The following is an 18,793-nucleotide window of genomic DNA, read 5'->3' as shown; positions in this document are numbered from 1 at the left end:
AGTGCAGTATTTACATTTTCCTGAGTTCTACCATGTAAAATACGGTGTTTTCTACTTCTGTTGCCTGCCATGTAAATACTCAAAAATTTTTTAGATAGTGGAAGACATTAGGTTTTGAATTAGTGGTATAACTTATCCTCAGAGCAAGTCAGTCAAGGCACAGAAAGGCTTTAAGATGCTGGATGACCACAGTCTACAGCTGTAAACCAAGGATAGATCAGAGAGTCTGGCTCAGAGTCCATGTCCCCTGTGACATATCCTAGACACATCAACAAAATAACATCAAGCCAGATGAAAGCTGCCAGCCATAAAGTTAACAATTCAAGGGCATAAAAAGAAAACCATGGTTTTGTGTTTTCTCAGTGAGTAAAATCACCAAAAGATGTTGGATGGCCGTGAAAAAGATCTGGCTCTTCAAACAGCCTGTTTTAGTCACTGTATGACCTGTGCTAAGAGTTTAAGAGAACAAATCTTCACCCGCAGGACTGTAGAATTTCTATGAGGAGGACCTTTTAAGACAAAAGGATGCAAAATGCTTTCCCAAGAGTGCATTCTGGGATGTACAAGGAGGATGACCTGATTATATGTTAAACACAAATAAGTGCATAAGGAGACATACTTATTATGTAATGAGCATTCTGTCCTGTTACAGCCTCTTGTAAACCAGCCCTATCTCCCCCTTTCCTCCTTCCTCTCCTTTTTTTTTCTCCAACCCTGACACTGATCCTAGAGCCTTCCATATTCCAGGCAAACACTTTACCCTAAGCAGTCACCACAGTGATTTACAAACAAAAAATATTCACCACTGTAGATGTTCATTTCAGTGATTTGTAGCAAATTTACTTGTGTAAAATGTTTACCACAATCCTTTAGAACTTTCCCATTATTCTAGTCATGCTAGTTTCCCTTTTTTTTAAAAAAAATATTGCTTTTATTGTTTTACGATCGGTGGTTCATTCTTACACTCGATCTCACCTGTTTCACTTTGTTTTGTCTAGTATCTATTTTTTAGAGTGATTTGTTATCTTTTCCTTTGGTTTATTTTAACTTTGAGCTACTGTTCAATCAAATGACCTTGTTATAAAAAATTTTAAGGGGATGTCGTGGCAATCCTTAGGCCATAGGAATTTAATCTGTGTTATCCAGCCCCTGCCTGCCTTCCTTCACTAAGGTCCTTAAATGGGTGCTCACCTCTGGGAAGTGAGATGCGCATAGCCTTTGCAGTGGAGGGATCTGAGTGAGGCCCACAGTTGGCCCTTGTTACTAAGTCAGAAGATCAAAGGCTCTGTGGGTATGTAGGAGTGAAAGCCGGCTCATGTATGTTTCTTTTTATCTCCTCTTTGTAAACAGGCCAATGAAAATGTAACCTTCCCTTCTTTCCTACAGGGGAAAGGTCAGTGACTAGAAGGGCTTGGATGTGTTCTCTGGGTGGATGGAAAAATTGTAAGGACTGAGCTATGTGCTCTGAAAAAGATCAGCTTGTGGAGGACCAAAGTGAAAGTGCTTGTCCATATCTATCTTTTTTGTTGTGTAAGGAGTTTAGTAAAACACCACTAATCAGAAAATTAAGAGGATGGACCTGTGATCCAGGAGAGGTTCCTGTGTGATTGAAAATTTGAATATATCTGGGAGTATGAGTTTATCAAAAGAATATTCTAAACATGAATCTAATGCACAGTTCATTTTTTAAGTGTTAAAATTAGAGTCCTAAATGAAAGGGATGTCTTAAAAGGTGCTAGGTTCTGCTAAGAGCAGAAATACACGCAGATTACAAGACAGAAGAGATGAGAGACGTATAGAACGTACCATTTGGAGCTGGGAGCCCTGTGATTTTGAAGGTTTCCTGAGATAAGGCCTTGCTGTGTATCCCAGGTTGCCCTCACACCCAGTCTTTCTGCATCAGCCCCTTCTCTCACCTCTAGTACTGGAATTACCTTGTTCATCTTAGAAACCTTCGGTAAATTCTTGCTCAGATTGTAGTCATCCACACTCGGGGATAAGGAAATCATTTTAGAGTTGGCCTCCACATGCTTGTGTGTGACAGGAAAAGAGTTCACTTACAGTAAAGCTCAGAGGGTCTTTTGTTTGCAAAAATCATATAACAGGGCAACTAAACACGCTAAGGAGGAGCTCTTTGTCATTAGCCATTAGGGGGTGAAATTAGCATCACAGCAGGCCATTGCTCATGCACCTGCCACTCTGACATGACGGGAATCCTACGTGTTTAAAGATGCTGTTCCTCTCTCTGTAAATGTCCTGTAATACAGCATCTTCTCAATTTTATTTTTTAATCAATTTTATTTTTCTTGGTATTCTTAAATCACAATATTTTGACATGCTTATTGTCAAATGCAGTCAAGAAAGGGCATCAAAGCAAATAAGAACTCTGGGGGGAAAAATGTGGTCAGAGATCAGTAGAAGGAGCCAGATCTTGGATGACCAGTTAACTTCCCCACTTGTTTTTAGTGTTTTGAGTGAAGAACTCTGAAGTCACTGGTAGTTTTATCTTCCTTTGTTGGATTTGGGTTTTTTAGAGGGCTGGGGAACCTGAAAGTATAAATAGGAGGTCACTGTGTTAGGTAAGCTTCTGAATGAGACAAGACTGAGAGTCACAGCTGCCAGAGTGCAAACACATTGCTGTCCGAACTCCTGAGCAGCCAGGGGCATGATAAGCACACTTCCAAACAGGCCATTTGATCCACACCATAACCCTGAGAAATCTGCACCCTGACCCTTACAAAGAAAGGAAGCTGAGGCTAACTGCTCAGTCACTGCCTTAGGTGTTCTCTCCCTCTTTTAAACTGGAAATTAAAATTGTGTTCTTAAGGAATGAGGTGAAAAGTTGCTAGGTTATTATTCTGCAATGTTAAATGATAGTTACTCTGCATGTCTATGTTTGATCATTTAAATGATGTAAAATATACATTAGTATATTGTAATAAACTCAGGATTGTCCATTGGTCTTAATTACGTCACCGATGCTGTTGAAGGAGTTCATGTTTCTTCTGGATTTCAGCCTTGCGTTTACTTTCACAAACAACTGTGTTTTTATTCATGGCGTCCACCCTATTGCATCTCATCTGTTTAACTGAGGTACGGTTGGCATGTAACCAACTGCATATCTTTTAAGTTGTGTTATCACACCATATAACAACAATGTTACATGGTCAGGACAGCAAATATACTTAACCCTCCTCCAACTGTGCTTCTTCCCCCCCCCCCCCCCCAATCCATCAAGGTGACCAACGTCTGCTTCCAGGTAGTATAGACTTCATTTTAGGTCTTTTATGAATGGAATAATGAAGTATGTATTCTATTAGTCTAGAGTCTTAACTTAGGCTTATATAGTAGATCATTTCATTTGCTGTATCACAGTTCAGCTTTGTTTTAAAACCTTTGGGATATTTTTCAGTTAATGAAGTTGCCGCGAACAATTCTGTGTAAATTTTTATATTGACATAAAAGGTCTTAGTTTCTCTTGAGCAAGTGACTTTGCCACATAATAGAGACATATTTAACTGTTTAGGAAGCAGTGAGATATTTGTACCCTTTTAGATTCCTAGCAGTGTATGAGAGGTCCAGTTGCTTCACTAGCCAGCAATTATAGGCCTGGTCTTTACAATAAACAGGACTTGGTGTTCTATCATGGCCCAGTGTGAATTTCCTAAGCAGTTACACTGCTGAACATTTCTCAGCTTCTTTGGTAAGGTATGCTCAAATTGCTTGCCCATTTTCTTTAATTATTGGATTTCTAGAGTCATTATTTTTATGTTCCATTTATCAGTTCATGATGAGATTTCATTTACAGATACTTTCCCCTTTGAAAAAATTGTCTTCATTTCCTTACATGTTTCAAACAACAGATTTTTATAAAATCTGGTTTCTTATTTTAGAAAACAGATTATGAGTATATGGATTTTGTTTTTCAGAGTTAGATTCTTAGCAGATAAGGTGACTTAGAAACTGTGTTTTCATGCAAAAATGTTCTGAGTTCTTGATTGGGATGGCTTTGAGTCATTATTCAAATCTAAGTCTGTAGACAAATGTGTGTTTAAAAAAAACAACACTAAATCTCTAAACCATGAATGAACTCCATGTATATAGTGTTCTTTTAGATCTTGGTACTGTTTAGACTCAAACCTTCAGTTTTTATGTCTTGCAAACATTTTGTCATCTCAGAGCTCAGTGCTGTGTTTGGTTGTTTGGCCATATGTGTTTTTGTGTGGGTGTGTGCAAGTGATTGCAGGTCTTCCAGAGATGTAGGCTCTTCTGGAGCAGGAATGAATAGGCAGTTGTGAGCTGTTCAGTGGGGATGATGGGAACCAAACTCAGGTCCTCTGTAAGAGTGGCCCATGCTCTGAAGCACCACACCATGGTTCTAGCCTGACTGATACATCATTTTAACTGTCAGCTTTCAGTTGTTTATTCAGTATGAGTTTTGTACAATACAGCTTACCTTGACAGTCCAGTTTCTCAGTGACATTGCCTTATTATGGGCTTGTCTGTCTTCTCATCTCCATGTGAAGTAAATCACTGTGGAAATAGACTTGTTAGTGGATGATAATAAGAAAGGAGAGTCGGCACAGGGAAGTATTTGCTATTTGATAAATTTGGCATATTTTGGATTGCTGGGATGAACTTTAGAGTTATGCTTTAAATCAAAATTTTATCAGGAACTAAGACATTAAAGTTACCTATTGGATTGAAGGTATGTTTGGGCTAAAGATATATATTTGATATCAATCACATGAGACTAAATGAAGTTACCCAAAGAAGAGAGTTTAAAGAAGTCAGTGGAGTTGTGTCTGGGGTTTGCTGGCACCTCAGTATGTAAGGAGTCTGCTGGGAGCACTGTGCTTCTGTGGGACATGAGCCATTCATCGGTTGTCCCTCTTATGCTGCATGCAGCCTCTTTAGACAGCCAGATCTCCCACATCCTTCTCCCGTGTCTAATCTCATCTGCACTGGGTTCCATATCCACCACACCTGCCTGCCCTGCAACTAACCTGTAGGCTTCTACCAGAACCTGCCCCGACTGCCATCACCCACATGTCCCTCTGGCACTACCATCTAACCTTCCCACCCAGACAGATCTTGCACATCCATCTCCAGGGTCTAGCCCATTCCACAGTCCTCTCTTCTGCTCCAGTTTGCTTTGTCCATATGATATTTGTAACTAAGTCCACATGCCCAGATCTCATTGAAAAATAAAATATGAAAGATCAAGCCTATATTTTCTCTTCAAAACCTGTCAGTCCTGGAAAAATGTTTGCTAATGAGATTTACCTAAAAAAAACCCCAAGACTCAGAATTTAAAGAACAATCATAAACTTCATCAACTAATTCAAGGAATTCAAAGAAGCCTCAAAGAAACAGCTCAATGAAGTTAAGGAGGAAGAACTTAAGGAGGATGAATGCCCAAGTGATGCCCAACAAGTCCCAGATGTGAGTCTGACAGAAATGGCGGAGGCAGTCAAGGACCCAAGAACAGAATCCAACAGGGGGATGGAAACATTAAAGAAGACTCGAGCTAAAATGAAGATGGAATGGAAAAACTCAGTAACTCAACTCAAACTCTCGAAGTAATGCCTTACAAGTAGAATAAATCCAGTAGAAAATAGATTAGCAGGACTCAAAGACAAAGGAGAGAATCTAGACCAAATAAACAAGGAATATGAAAGTCAGACAGCAGCAGAAGGGAAATGTGAGAGACCAGGAAAAAGCAAATCTTTGGGTTATAGGCACGTAGAGGAAGAAGAATCTCAAATCACTGGCATAGATCAGATCTTCAACAAGATCATAAAGGAAAACTTTCCCAAACTAAGCAAAGACATCCACACAGGTAGAAGAAGTAATCACATCACCAAATAAACAAGAGCCGGAAAGAAAATCCCCATGGCATAGCACAGTCAAGACAACAGTAAGTGTGCAGAACAAAGAAAGTATATTGGAAGCTTCAAGAGGGAAAAAGCCACAAGTGACATACAAAGGGAAACCCATTAGAATAACATCTGATTTCTTACTGGAAAATTTGAAAGCCCAAAGAACCTAGAGCAAGGTATCCCAAGTCCTAAAAGACCACTACAGCCAGTCTAGACTAATAAACCTAACAAAACTGTCTGCCTTAAATAAAGGAGAAAGAAGAACTTCCATGACACTCTCAGCCTAAAAAAAAAAATGTTTATATGCAAAACACCAAATGAGAAAGTACAGGAAGCATTGTCAGTAGAGAGTGGAAAGAAGTTCCAAGCTTTGAAACTGTAACAAAGGACTACTGAGAGCACAAACAGCAGCACCAGCAGTCAGCGCCACAGCGACCACAGTTAATGCACAGTCCAATACTGACTTTAAATATCAGTGTCTTCAATTCACATTTCAATGATAACTTTAAATATTAATGTCCTCTATTCTCCAATCAAAAGGCACAGACTGACTAGATGGATCAGGAAACAAAAATCCACCTGTTTACAAGGAACATCTTAGTTTTAAAGATGGACTTCACCTTAGAATAAAGGGACAGACAAAAGTATTCCAAATAGGCCAGGCAGCAAGCATGTCTTCCTATTCTAATATCTGATAGACTAGACTTCAAACTAAAACTAAGAAGAAATAAAAAAGGGACACTTTATTCTAATCAAGGGGACAGGTACATTACTATCCTAAACATATATACATCAAACTCTAGTACAATCAATTTTATTTAAAAAAAAAAAAAAAAGTGCTCCTGGATTTAAAGACAAAGATTAACATCCTATTAATAGTAGGTGATTTTAATATCCTACTTTCTCTAGTAGACAGATCATATAGACAACAAAATAAATAAAAGCATTAGGATTAATTGACATTATACATTAAGTGGACTTAATGGATCTACAAAATATTCCACCCAAACACCAAAGAAGACACAGTCTACCCAGGAGCACATGGAAGCTTTTCTACAATAGATCACATGCTAGGTAGGACACAGAACAAACTTTTATAAATTAAAAAAAAAAAGAACTATTGTATACAATCTGACTACAGTCCAATAAAGCTTAAAGTTGACAGCAAACAAATCTCTAGTAAATACACAAACTCATGGATATTAAACAACTTACTACTGAATGATGAGTGGGTCAAAGAAAGAAATAAGACATTTCCTGGAACTTAATGTTCCAGACCTGATGGATCCAGAGCAGAATTCTACCAGACTTTCAGAGAAGATCTACAGCCAATCTATTGAAGAGGAGAAAGGACAGGGGAGGAGGAGGAGAAGGAGGAGGAAGAAGAGGAAGAAGAAATAAAAAAAAAGAAATGGAGAACCCCCAGAACCCTTCTGTGAGGCTTATATTACTGTCATACCTAAACCAGGTAAAGACACAACAGAAAAAACCACTGGCCCTGGTGACTATAGACTAAAAAACATGCTCAGTAAAGTACCTTGCAGACAGAATGCAGACATACATCACAAAGAGTGTACGCTATGATCACGTTGGCTTTATTCCTGAAATGTAGGGATGGTTCATTACAAATGCAAGTCAGTAAATGTCATAAACTACGTAAATGGACTTAAAGAGAAAAAAAAAAAATCACATGCTTATCTCAGTAGATGAAGAAAAAAGCCTTTGACCGAATCTAGCATGCCTTCATGATAAAAGTCCTAGAGAAGGTAGGAGATGGGGCCTTTACAAAGCTGTGGGGTCTTCAGAGAGCAGACACTTCAGTCATTGTCAGTAGAAGAGAAAACAAGGAAACGTGGGAATGCTGTGAGTGGGTAGGGAAATGTCAGGGGATAAGCTCTCTTTGTGTTGCTCTTTTCTCAGTGTGAAAGCCAAAGGGGGTCTTTTGCTACCAGTGAGAATGAAGGAGGATGATAGCCATTTAGGGTGAGATACTGTAATGTACCTTTGACTAAAAGCACCAACATCAGTGGCACAATGACAAGAATTAGCTGGCATTTCAATAACTTCAGTTATCAATGTCTCATTTACTTTCCAGTAATAACTCTATATATTAATGTCCTCAATTTTCCAACCAAAAGGCACAGACTGACTGGTATCTCCAGGGTAGTGATCTTGGCCTTAAGTGAGATTATCAGCTTAGCTGGTGTTTCTGACCACCTGTGTTCATCTGGAAAGGTCTGGTGAAGGCCTGCAGTGGGCAGGCCTGGTTTTTCCTGGGTCATTCAGGTGATACTGAAATGTTTTGACGTATCAGAGGTAAGGAAGTAACACTGAAGCTGCTCTTAGAGAAGCCTGAAGACTTGGCACAGGGTAAGGATTAGGTCTTCGGGTACAAAAGGAATAAGGTACTAAGTTTTTGGCTTTAACCTGTAATGGATTTTTAGTGTTGGTCAGGCAAAGCCTCAGAGGTCAAGGGACCTCAAACAACGAAACTCTTGGAAGGGTTATGATCTCTGGCTATGGAATCTGGGTTTAGAAGTCAGGCCCTTTCTGCTGTTTTCCAGTATTTGTTGCATTGATCCATATGGATCTCTTTCCTTACTGAGAGTTGTGTGTCTCATTGTTTCTCCTCTTTGCTCTTTGTGTGGTGTGGGGTTTCTTTGGTGTCTCTTTCATGCCTTCTATGAAATTTTTTAGTTTTAAATACTGTGCCAACAATATTTAAGAATTGTTTCTTGTTCACTAATTTTCTGCAGTGTAATTATTTTCATAGTTTTAGTTTTGGGGGTGGGTTTGGTGGAGGGGTGGTTCAGAGGCTGAGAGCTTCGCTGAGAGCTTCTAGTAAGGACTAGAGTTTGGATCCCAGCACCCACTTAACAAGCTGAGAGTGGTTCTGCATAATCCTTTAACCCCATCAGTGAGTGAGTCACTCAAGATTGCTGGGGCTTGCTGACTGCCAGCCTAACCTAGCCAAACACCATACACGGACATAAGGCAGAGAATGGTAGAAGTCACCAGACACCCTCTGGTCTCCCCACGCATGTAGAGGTCCCCACACCTGCATGTACACACATGCATGTATCATGCATGTACACACACACACACACACACACACACACACACGCTTTTTGGTTTGTGTGATTATACTGCATCTAACTGGAGGAGCAAATACACATCCTCGCCACTAAGTTCCTGTTTATACTTGGGTATTGTGTTAGTACATATTTCTTTTCTCCTAAATGAAGTATGTTGTCTTCTGTAGTTAAGTGTTAACATGTCTTTGCACTTAAGGTGTCAAAAAACAAAGATGGAAAAGAACAGGATGAACCTGTGTCACCGTCTGAAGATGAGCCGTTCTCCTGGCCAGGTCCCAAAACAGTCATGCTGAAGAGAACATCCCACGGATTCGGTTTTACATTGCGGCACTTCATCGTTTATCCCCCAGAGTCTGCAATCCAGTTTTCATATAAGGTGAGAGAACTCCCGTCTCTTCTGGGCCTCTTCGTCTCAGCCTCCAGCTTCCCTTTACCTTCTTTTCTGTCTTAAAATAAGTGTTATATTTGCGTTTTAAATCATTTTTATGTAGTTTTAAACCTATAACAAAAACTTTAATTTCTGAAATACACCAATGTCTGTTTTTTTCACTGACTATAGGCTTCATTCTCTTTGTGATGTGTCACTTTCCCTCCTATTTAGAAAGATTCTGTATTCTCTGAGCAGACTGTGGAAATCATTGGTTAAAATATATGCTGCCGATTAAGGAAAATTAATAAGAAAAGAAATTTTCTAACTTTTCACATGTATCATAGGATAGTAAGCCAGAATTTTAAAACATGGCTTGTAGGGGTGATATTTTAGAAAACTAAGCCAGGTGGTCGGCCTTGTTCCCGGGCAGCCGCCATTTTCCCGCTGCTCCAGCTCTGGACCGCGGCTCCAGCTAGCTAGAAACACCGGCCCTGGCACCCACGAGATGCCAGCATGGGGTGTGGCTCTGCCAATTCACCACGCTGCCCACAATGCGCAGCTGAACCCAGATCATTCCCGCTATGCCCATGGTACCCGGTAGAATGAAAACTCTTAATGCTTAAAGATTATCCAATGGATTTATGTATTTGGAAATGCTCAATTAACAATATGCCCACACAATTAGAATTATTACCCAAAATCTAACCTTTTGATAAGTTGCTACCCAATACTGCTCTCGAACTATCCACAGTTCTCCGAGGCTGCTAGTCTCCTCTCTCCTTGCTAGTCTCCTCTCCTTCCTCTGCTTCTCTCCTCCCGACTCCTCACTCTGCCTACCTTTCATACAGCCCAATGTCCGAGCTTTATTGCAAATGTAGCAGGAAACTATGCTGCTACAATGGCTGATCAGAGTATGAATATACAGTATCGAGCATGCCAGTCTGAAAAGGGGCAGTGTGTGATGATTTTGCTGCAGTTGACATGTAACTACTGTTCTTTACCACAACTCTGAGTGGGAGCACACTCTGTCCACAGCAATGACAGGCAGCAAACTGCGCTAGGCCCTTTACTGAGTAAGCAGAGTGGACCCGGGATTTGAACTTGGCTAATGTATAGATTAAAGATACGTAACGATAATGTCCAGTTGTATCTACAGACTCCACTGGAATCCTTCAACTTTTTAGTTTTTGAGATGTAGTTTCACTGGGTAGCTTGGGCTGGCTTTACCCTAAACTCACAGAGATCTGCCTGCCTTTTGTCTATGGAGAGCGGGAATTAAAGGCATGGCACCACGCCTAGCACTGCCTTCATTTTCCCTAAATGCCTCTTTCCAGGAAAATGTAGGATAACCTTTTAAAAGCACTGAATATTTTTTAAAGGTTATGAATAATTACTACCATTGGAATTACCAGTCAGGTTTCCTAAAACATCTGTACAGCTACTACCTATTTCAAGAATTATTAATTATAAAAGCTCAAATAATATTATGTAGTTGCTAGATACACATTAGAACTGTGCAATTTTTGTCTGTTTAGTTTAGATCACAAAGAGCATGTAGATAATACGATATCTGTAAAATAATTTACTAGGACTGAAGAGATGGCTAAGCACTTAAGAACACTGACTGCTCTTCCAGAGGTCGTCCTGAGTTCAATTCCCAGCAACCACATGGTGGCTCACATCCATCTGTAACAGGATCCTATGCCCCTCTTCTGGTGTGTCTGAAGACAGCTACAGTGTACTCATATAAATAAAAAATAATAATAAAAACTTAATTTGCTCAATACAGGTTAAAAATATATATACCTATATTAGAAAGCATTTGTGGAGTTTGCAGAGTCTGAGTCTAGTCCCTGTGGTCCCTGGCTCTGGTTATCAATAGCTTTGTGACCCTGAGCAAGTCACTAGTCATACAACAGCAGTGTCTTGCTCCCAGGGAGCATTTGGAATAGGACCTGAGAACTGTAATACTCAGGATAGCCTTGTAATACTGTGGTTTGGTGCAGATATTCATGCAATTAGGTTTCGGTCTTTATATGCTTTCCATGGAAAATATATATGAGTGTTTTTACTTTAATTGTGAAATGTTATTAATTCACTTAAAGACTGTGTGTGTGTCTGTGTAGTAGACCTCGGGCCTTACACAGGACACTTACTAGGTTAGACCTCCACTGCTGAGCTATACCCCCCAGCCTCCAAAGATTTTAAAACCATTTTTAGTGTTTTATAGTTTTTAGAAAGTGTACGATTGATAGCAACAATGTCTCTATTATGTCACTTAGCTGGCAACTGATTAGTCTCAGAACTGAGCTTATAACCAGAAGAAGAAAAACAACATTTGGGCAGCCAAAATAAAGGTCAAGAGTTATGTAATAAATTAGCAGCCTTCAGCCAAAGCTTCGTTTTCATTTCTGCAGTGCATGGTGGCTTTGATTCAGTCAAGGCTCAGCAAATACTTGCCTTGATGTGTTTTCATACTAGTTTTTATTTTTAAAGTCGCTTTTCTAATTTCTCAGCTAGACATAGGCAGCATGGAAGAAGGACCTAAAGACACCAAACAGATGAAGTTCCACATTGAGTACAAGAACGTAGTTCTTCGACCTGTCATAGCCTATAAAAGCTCCTTGATAGTCACTGCAGTAGAGTAAGTAAATAGTGAACCGACTGCTTGTTTAGTGCCTCCATCTAAATACTGCAGTTAGGAACCCCATGTTTGCATAGCATTTCAGAACGATACTGCTGGGTTCCTTCTGCATTGGCTTCACTCACAGGCTTTCTTGTGAAAGTTCTACCCTTCTGACAATGGTGCTGCTAGTAACGTTCTAGTTGCTATTTATTATATACCAATAATTTGTTTATGCTCAGCTAAGAGTTGACTGTTGGTGCTCCAATGTGTTTTGTTTTATTTTGCAGGATGAAGAGAATGGAAACAGAGGAGGTAAGCTATTAAACCACCACCTTTTCTCTAATCGCTCCTGTGCAGGTCTCATTGTGTGCAGTTGTAGCAACAGTGGTGACATTCTTTTGAAGTTCAAGTGTAGAGCAGTTTTTAGGTGTTCAGATCACGGGGGTTAAATATCTCTTGTTGTCGCTTCAGAGCTTGGTGAATTCCATCACTTGATTGCAGTGAAGACTAATGCTTTTTTTATTTATGCACTCTACTTGTAAAGACACTAAGATTTCTTTGTCAGTAACTGTAAACCTTGTGGCCCTTTCAGGGAAGGATCGAGTTGTATTAAGGTGGCTTTGGTTCTTCTTATTTCTAATCTCACTATTAACTTAAATACAATTAAGGAAGATCGTGAGCTGTTCAGACTGAGAAGGGATTATTTCTTATTAATTCTGATTTGGTTTTTTAGATTTTTCAACCAACTTTAATGAGCTGAAGTTTATATTATAATAAAATATATTCATAAAACCGTTTATTTCTGATGTTGAAGAGATGGATGGCCCACCAATTAAAAGTAGTTGCTGCTCTTCTGGAAAACCTGGTTCGGTTCCCAGGACCCGAATCCAGAGGCTTAGAACTGTGAATCTAGGGATTTGGTGCTTTCTTCTAAAAAGTATACATACCTGTGATACAGTGAACACAACTAAGTTGCCATTGATAGGGTATTAGTATATTAGCTACAGTGTTTCACATAGTAGTTTCCACTAGTCCTGTTGGGTTTTGTTGAGGTTTGCTGTTGTTGTTACTGTTATCTTAACTGTCCTACTTTGCATTCAGCTATGATACCTCCTTAAAACCCCCGTCTTCAACTAGGCAGTGGTGGTGCATGGGAGACAGAGGCAGACAGATTCTGAGTTCGAGGCCAGCCTGGTCTACGGAGTGAGTTCCAGGACAGCCAGGATATACAGAGAAAACCCTGTCTCGAAAAACAAAAAACAAACAAACAGAAAAACCCAAAAAAATCCAAAAAAAAAAAAAAAAAAAAAAAACCAAACCATCTTCACTCCCCCCCTTTGTTCTTTTTGTGTCTTGCGACCTCAGCATTGTTCAGGATCTGCCAGTTTTTTATCCTGTAGGACATCCATCCATGTGGTTTTTATCTGATGTTTTCTCACCACTAATTCAAGTTTAATGCACCTTTACCAGTAATATCACATTTGCAGTAATTATAAATGTAACATTGTATAACATCTAGTAAATTGTATAACCTGTGAATCTTCCATTCTATCAAGATATGATATTAAAAAAATAAGCATTTCATCATTTTGGAAAGCTCCTGTGTATTTTTTTATAACTCATTTGGCTCTGGACAATTATAGGCTTCTTGTAAATACAGAATTTTGCATTTTCTGGAATTGCTTATCAAGCAAAAACAATACAGAATATTCTTTTTGTGTCTTTTGCATGATTTTAAAAAATGTATTTATGGGTACCAACAGTACAATATTTTTTTTTTCTGAGTAATTTCATTTGTATCTGTTCCATGTAGCCTCAGTGGTTTGGGGGGGGGGGAGGTCTTAGAATTGTCATGTTTTCTGTTGACTTAAGAAGGAAATAATTTCTTTCAGCACTGTCCAAACATATACTGAGGGTGTAGGTCAGGTAACACAGATCATAGATGTCACCTGTGCAAGATGGGCCACTCCTGTCACCATCTGGTACACAACAGGGTTTAGGTTGGATTCCAAATGCTCCTGGTGTAATAGAAGCAGAGGCAGTTGACAGGAAAAGCACCAGCCTGAGGAAAGGGCATCTGAGTTCTCTGTCTTCTTCCCATCATTCCCTAGGCCAAGTGCTGAGGAAGATGCTGAGTACACCTCCAAGGATGCCATCCATGCCTGTTACAGGGAAAATGCATGCCTAATACACATAGCTGCATGTGGATGCTTATATATCCGTCCATAGCTTGTTGAACTAATTGGATGGAGTTACATGCTTCAAATGAGAAGAATAAATTTAAACCCTTTGAGGGTCTAGGTCTTAGAGAAAGAAACTCTGGAAAAAAAATAATAACATGCAGATAAAGGGTAATTTACACATTCCTGGTCTACTCTCTTTCAAGACAGGGGCTTGTCCATATACAGAAGTACTGTGTTGTATTATATAGTAAGAAATTAGTTAATGAGTTAAAAGGACCTGAAATAAGATAGGTAGGAACAGGGGAGTGGTTTTGGGAAGAGTCTGAAGAGGGAGGAATCTGACTAAAACATGAAATTCTTGTGTTTTGAGGTAAATGTTTAGGGTAAAACATTGCTTGGATTGGCAGAAGATTAAGTAAACATGAGTTTGTGCTGTGGCTCTAACACCATTATCAGCAACAAGCTAAATTTTGCTTTAGAGCTTTCCAGTAGCCAAAAAGTCAAGTAAGAATAAGGATGTTAGAGCTATACCCCATCTGTGAAAAAATACCATCTCATTTTCACTGAAAGCTGAGGCCAGTTTGTCTTTCTCTGTCCCTGTCCTAGAAAACAAAGAGAATGCAGTCAACAGTAGCTTCTGCAGTGTAGCCCGAAAGCCTATTTTTTTCAATGAATGTACACCCCCAGGATATAATTCCTTAAAGGGTTTCTCTGGCTGTGCCTCAGGCACACTGGAGCGAATGCCTCTGGGCAAGCCGGTTAACTACAGTGATGCTGCTGGTATTTCACAGGTAGGCAAGAGGCTCTGAGTGTCCTCTGTGCTCCAGTAACTTAGAAAGTGCAGAAAGTATGGACCTTTTGCCCCATAGAAAACTGTGGGAAGGTCTGAGAGCACCTGAAGAAGTTGTTCTGTTACATGGGGACACACACTCAGTTGGGGAGGGGGGGAATTCAGCAGTAGCTTGCACTTGACATTAATCCAGACCAGACATGAGAGAGTGTTAGGGATCTGTTCATCCCAAAGATGAGGTAATAGCCTTCTCTTATAGATAAAGCAGCTAAAATAACTCACTCAGATCACATGACTACTGAGTGGAATAGCTGGACATTCAAATCAGTTATGTCTGGTACTCTATGTTCATAGTTTTGTTTTTAAACTTATGTCTGTTGACTTACTTTTAAGTATTCTTCCTCATTTTTTCAGTTTTGTTTCCAAAGTATTTCCACCTTTAAAAGAATGTTTTAGCTTTTAGGACCAAAAATTAGGTAAATCTGTAGTGTGTTTTGGAATTGACCCTGTGAAGCTTACATGGAGAAGGTTAAAATCAAAATTTTTTTTTTTTTTTTTTAATGAGACAGGGTTTCTCTGTGTAGCCCTGGCTGTCCTGGAACTCACTCTGTAGACCAGGCTGGCCTCAAACTCAGAAATCCGCCTGCCTCTGCCTCCCAAGTGCTAGGATTAAAGGCGTGTGCCACCACTGCCCATCTTAAAAAAAGATTTTTTTCCCCACCTTATTAAAGTGAGCGAGTCCTAAATGCGTTCTAAAAGCAGACTTTACTACAACATTCTGAGTCTTTTTTTTTTTTTTTTTTTTTTTTTTTTTTTTTTTTTTTTGCTGTAGACCCAAAGTCCCTGAACGTGAGGAGTTCCCAGTGCCCTGCCTGCCTGATTATACTTTTAGTGGGCTGGGCTTGTACGTTTCATCCCGAGTGTGGTCACAGGCTGCTTCACAAAGCCCTTGTAGCAGAAGCCTAGTAATATTATTTTAGCTAAGCTAGTTGTCCACTGGATCATGTTTTATATCAAAAAACTTCCTGCTCCTGAACAACTATTTATAGAGAGTTTCTCGAGCGTATCCTCATCAGAGACATTCTGTGGTTTATTTACTGTTTTAATTCAGTAGTATGTTAGGAGTTTTATTTCAGTCTTGTTTCCATTCAAAATGTATTTCTGAGTCTGTTGAGACTGTGAGACTCTTTCATGTGAGCTTTGTTTAGTGTAATAGAACCCCAGCCTCCAGTGTTGTGGTAAGCTTCGAAATGTAGCATCACTGGAGAGAAGATGATTGCCAGACTGACCCTGCTGTAATGCCAACATTCACTAAAGCAATTAACAGTTTTGACTGACATTTTTCCTTGTGGATATTTAGTAGAATCTCCCTTGGCATGTAATTTTCTAATAACTAAACGTTCCTAGCTTTTATATTTGTATTTTTATGTTTTGTGAACTTATTTTACATATTTTAGTTTTCTGTACGGTGATGCAGTATAAGAAAAGACCATAAAAAGCAGAATTTTTTGGAGAGAGCAGCTGTTTTGGACAGTTGATACCATGTTGACACCCTTTAAAATTCTAGAGTAAACACTCATAGTCACGAGCACACAGCTGGCGACTGCTGTTGGTTCCCTCCTTAGTTCCATTGATTTTCCAGTGTTCTAGCATGTGGCCAGGGGAACCTGGGAGTTGTGTAAACTGTCTCAGTTGTGACCTTCGTGATTCTGTTACTTCTGACTACATACCTCTATGGTTCGTACTAGAGTGTTCCAACAGTGAGGAGACCAGGGCAGGTCAGATGCAGGAAGGGTTCTCTGACACTAGCTACACCAGAGTGACATAGCAACAGCACTGTAGACTGGGAGCCTCCACAGCTGAAGCGCTTGGACTTAGGGCTTCTGCGTGTCTGGGAAATCTTGGTGAGACTCTGTGTTCATGAGCTTACCTCTATATGAGGTCCAGCCTTCACCATTGTTTCTTTCTGTCGTCTCTTTCATGGTGCTTCTAAATTTACCAGGAAGGAGTTAAATTGGACCAGTGCAGATGTATCTAGTCACTGTGTTTGGAGAATGAGTGTCCTTCAGTGAAATGCAGTTTTAGTAATTAAAAAAATGTTTACAAAGCTGAGAAAATTGAGTCTACTTACAGTTTATCTCCATTCATTTCTGAAAATGACATTCTTGCAATTGTATTGCAAGTGGTTTTTCTGGGCAGGTCAGTAATAGCCAGCTGTTTGGTTATAGAGGGTCAGAAGCATATTTACATTGCTTTTCAAATGCAGCTATTCTGACTGAGCTCTGTGGAGCCCTTAGCTGAATCCTATAGATGTGTATTTAACTGGATTGTTTTTAATTAGTTTAACCAGATAGGTTAATTAGGTGCACATTTTCTGTAAATTTTGGTGCTGCTTAGTGGAACAACCATAGGTGTCTTAGTCTTGAGCGTATTTTAGGAAGTAGAGTTAGTAGGTCACAATTGGTGGTGACAATACCATTTGGGGCTTAGGTCCTTACTCCTCAGCACAGCTTTCCAGGGATACAGTTATTGTCTCTAGTTTCAGGTGATGTAGTTGGAACATGGCATTTAAGTAATTAATTAGCAAGAGGTAGTATTGTCGGGTTCTGGCCATAGCTATGGTGTCTCAGAGCTTAACTCATGGAATCCACTCTTGAATGTTTGAAGAAAGAGGGTGTATTCTCTTGAATTTGTACACACTATTAATGGGTGGTTTGTTGAGCTTCAGGTGTAGTTTTGGCTTGTGCAGAGTGGCATAAACATGTTCTTTTATTCCCTTCATCCTTACAGCCCAGCATGTTACTGGTTTTATTTGCTGACCCTCTGCTTAAGAGCAGGAATATTTACTGCCTTAATGTCTAAATTTGCTTTTTGTTTGGTTATATTTTTGAAACCGGAATTCCTTTTGTCATTTAACTTTCTATGGCTGGAGTATTTCATGTGTGTATCTACATACATACACCCCCCCCATACACACCTGTTTGCTTATCCCTTAACCCATTAATGGACATTTGAACTGTTTCTTCCTTATGGCTGATACGGTTGGGATTCTATGAATGTCTGTGTCTACACATATTTGAGTCTGTGTTCAGTTTGCCCGGATGAAGACCTAGTGCTGGGCCACACTGTTTTCTACAGTGCAATGCGGGAGGGCCTCATGACTCTGTATTCTCTCCAACAAGTATTACTCTCTGGTTTTGTATTAGAGCCAACCTGATGGGTGCCAAGTGACATCTCATTGTGGTTTTGATGTGCATTTCTTTAACTGATTAATGCTTCTAGACATCCTTTCCTGTGCTTATCGGCCACTTGCGTAACTTACCTGGAGAAATAACTGTTAATGTCCATTGTTCACTTTTTAATTTATTTTAAAATTATTCCTTTGTTATTGTATATAGATGGGTGTTTTGCCTGCATGTAAGTCTGTGCACCGTGTTTGTACCTGGTACTTGAGGAAGTCAGAACACGGTGGAACTGCAGTTACAGATGGTTCTGAGCCTCCATGTGGGTACTTAGAAACAAACCCATGTTCTTTGAAGAAGCAGTCAGTGCTCTTAACCACTGAGCAATTTCTCTGTCCTTACTGCCTATTTTTAAAATGAGGTTTGTGTTTTGTTCTTTGGTGGTAATAGTTCTTTATGTGTGATTTTTACACTCTCAGTGCGTGGTTTCCAGTTCCTCCTTCTCATTTTGTAGGCTCTTTCCATGTTTGAGATTTTTCTTGGTTTTTCCTCCCTTTTTTTGCACGAGGGGTTAAAACCAGAAAATTTGATTCTCTTTCTGGCCATGCTATGATCACTTCAGTCTCCTGATGATGTAGCTGGTGAACAAATGATTTGAGTAGTAT

General features: G+C 39.6%; 1 protein-coding gene across 5 annotated transcripts in view; it reads left to right on the top strand.

Annotated features, from left to right (window-relative positions):
• The window catches only part of Arhgap21 (Rho GTPase activating protein 21), a 122,328-nt gene that overhangs the window by 42,321 nt on the left and 61,214 nt on the right, over positions 1-18,793 (top strand). For all 5 annotated transcript variants that reach the window (XM_034509890.2, XM_076939594.1, XM_076939596.1 and 2 more), the window contains 2 exons: positions 9,174-9,353; positions 12,261-12,285. In XM_034509890.2, coding sequence (XP_034365781.1) covers positions 9,174-9,353; positions 12,261-12,285 — 205 coding nt within the window. The remainder of the gene's footprint in view (positions 1-9,173; positions 9,354-12,260; positions 12,286-18,793) is intronic.

This window comes from Arvicanthis niloticus, chromosome 8 (genome assembly GCF_011762505.2).
Source record: "Arvicanthis niloticus isolate mArvNil1 chromosome 8, mArvNil1.pat.X, whole genome shotgun sequence".
NCBI classification, from domain to species: domain Eukaryota; kingdom Metazoa; phylum Chordata; class Mammalia; order Rodentia; family Muridae; genus Arvicanthis; species Arvicanthis niloticus.
The sequence above is the reverse complement of the archived record's forward strand: the minus strand, read 5'-3'. Positions and strand labels throughout refer to the sequence as shown.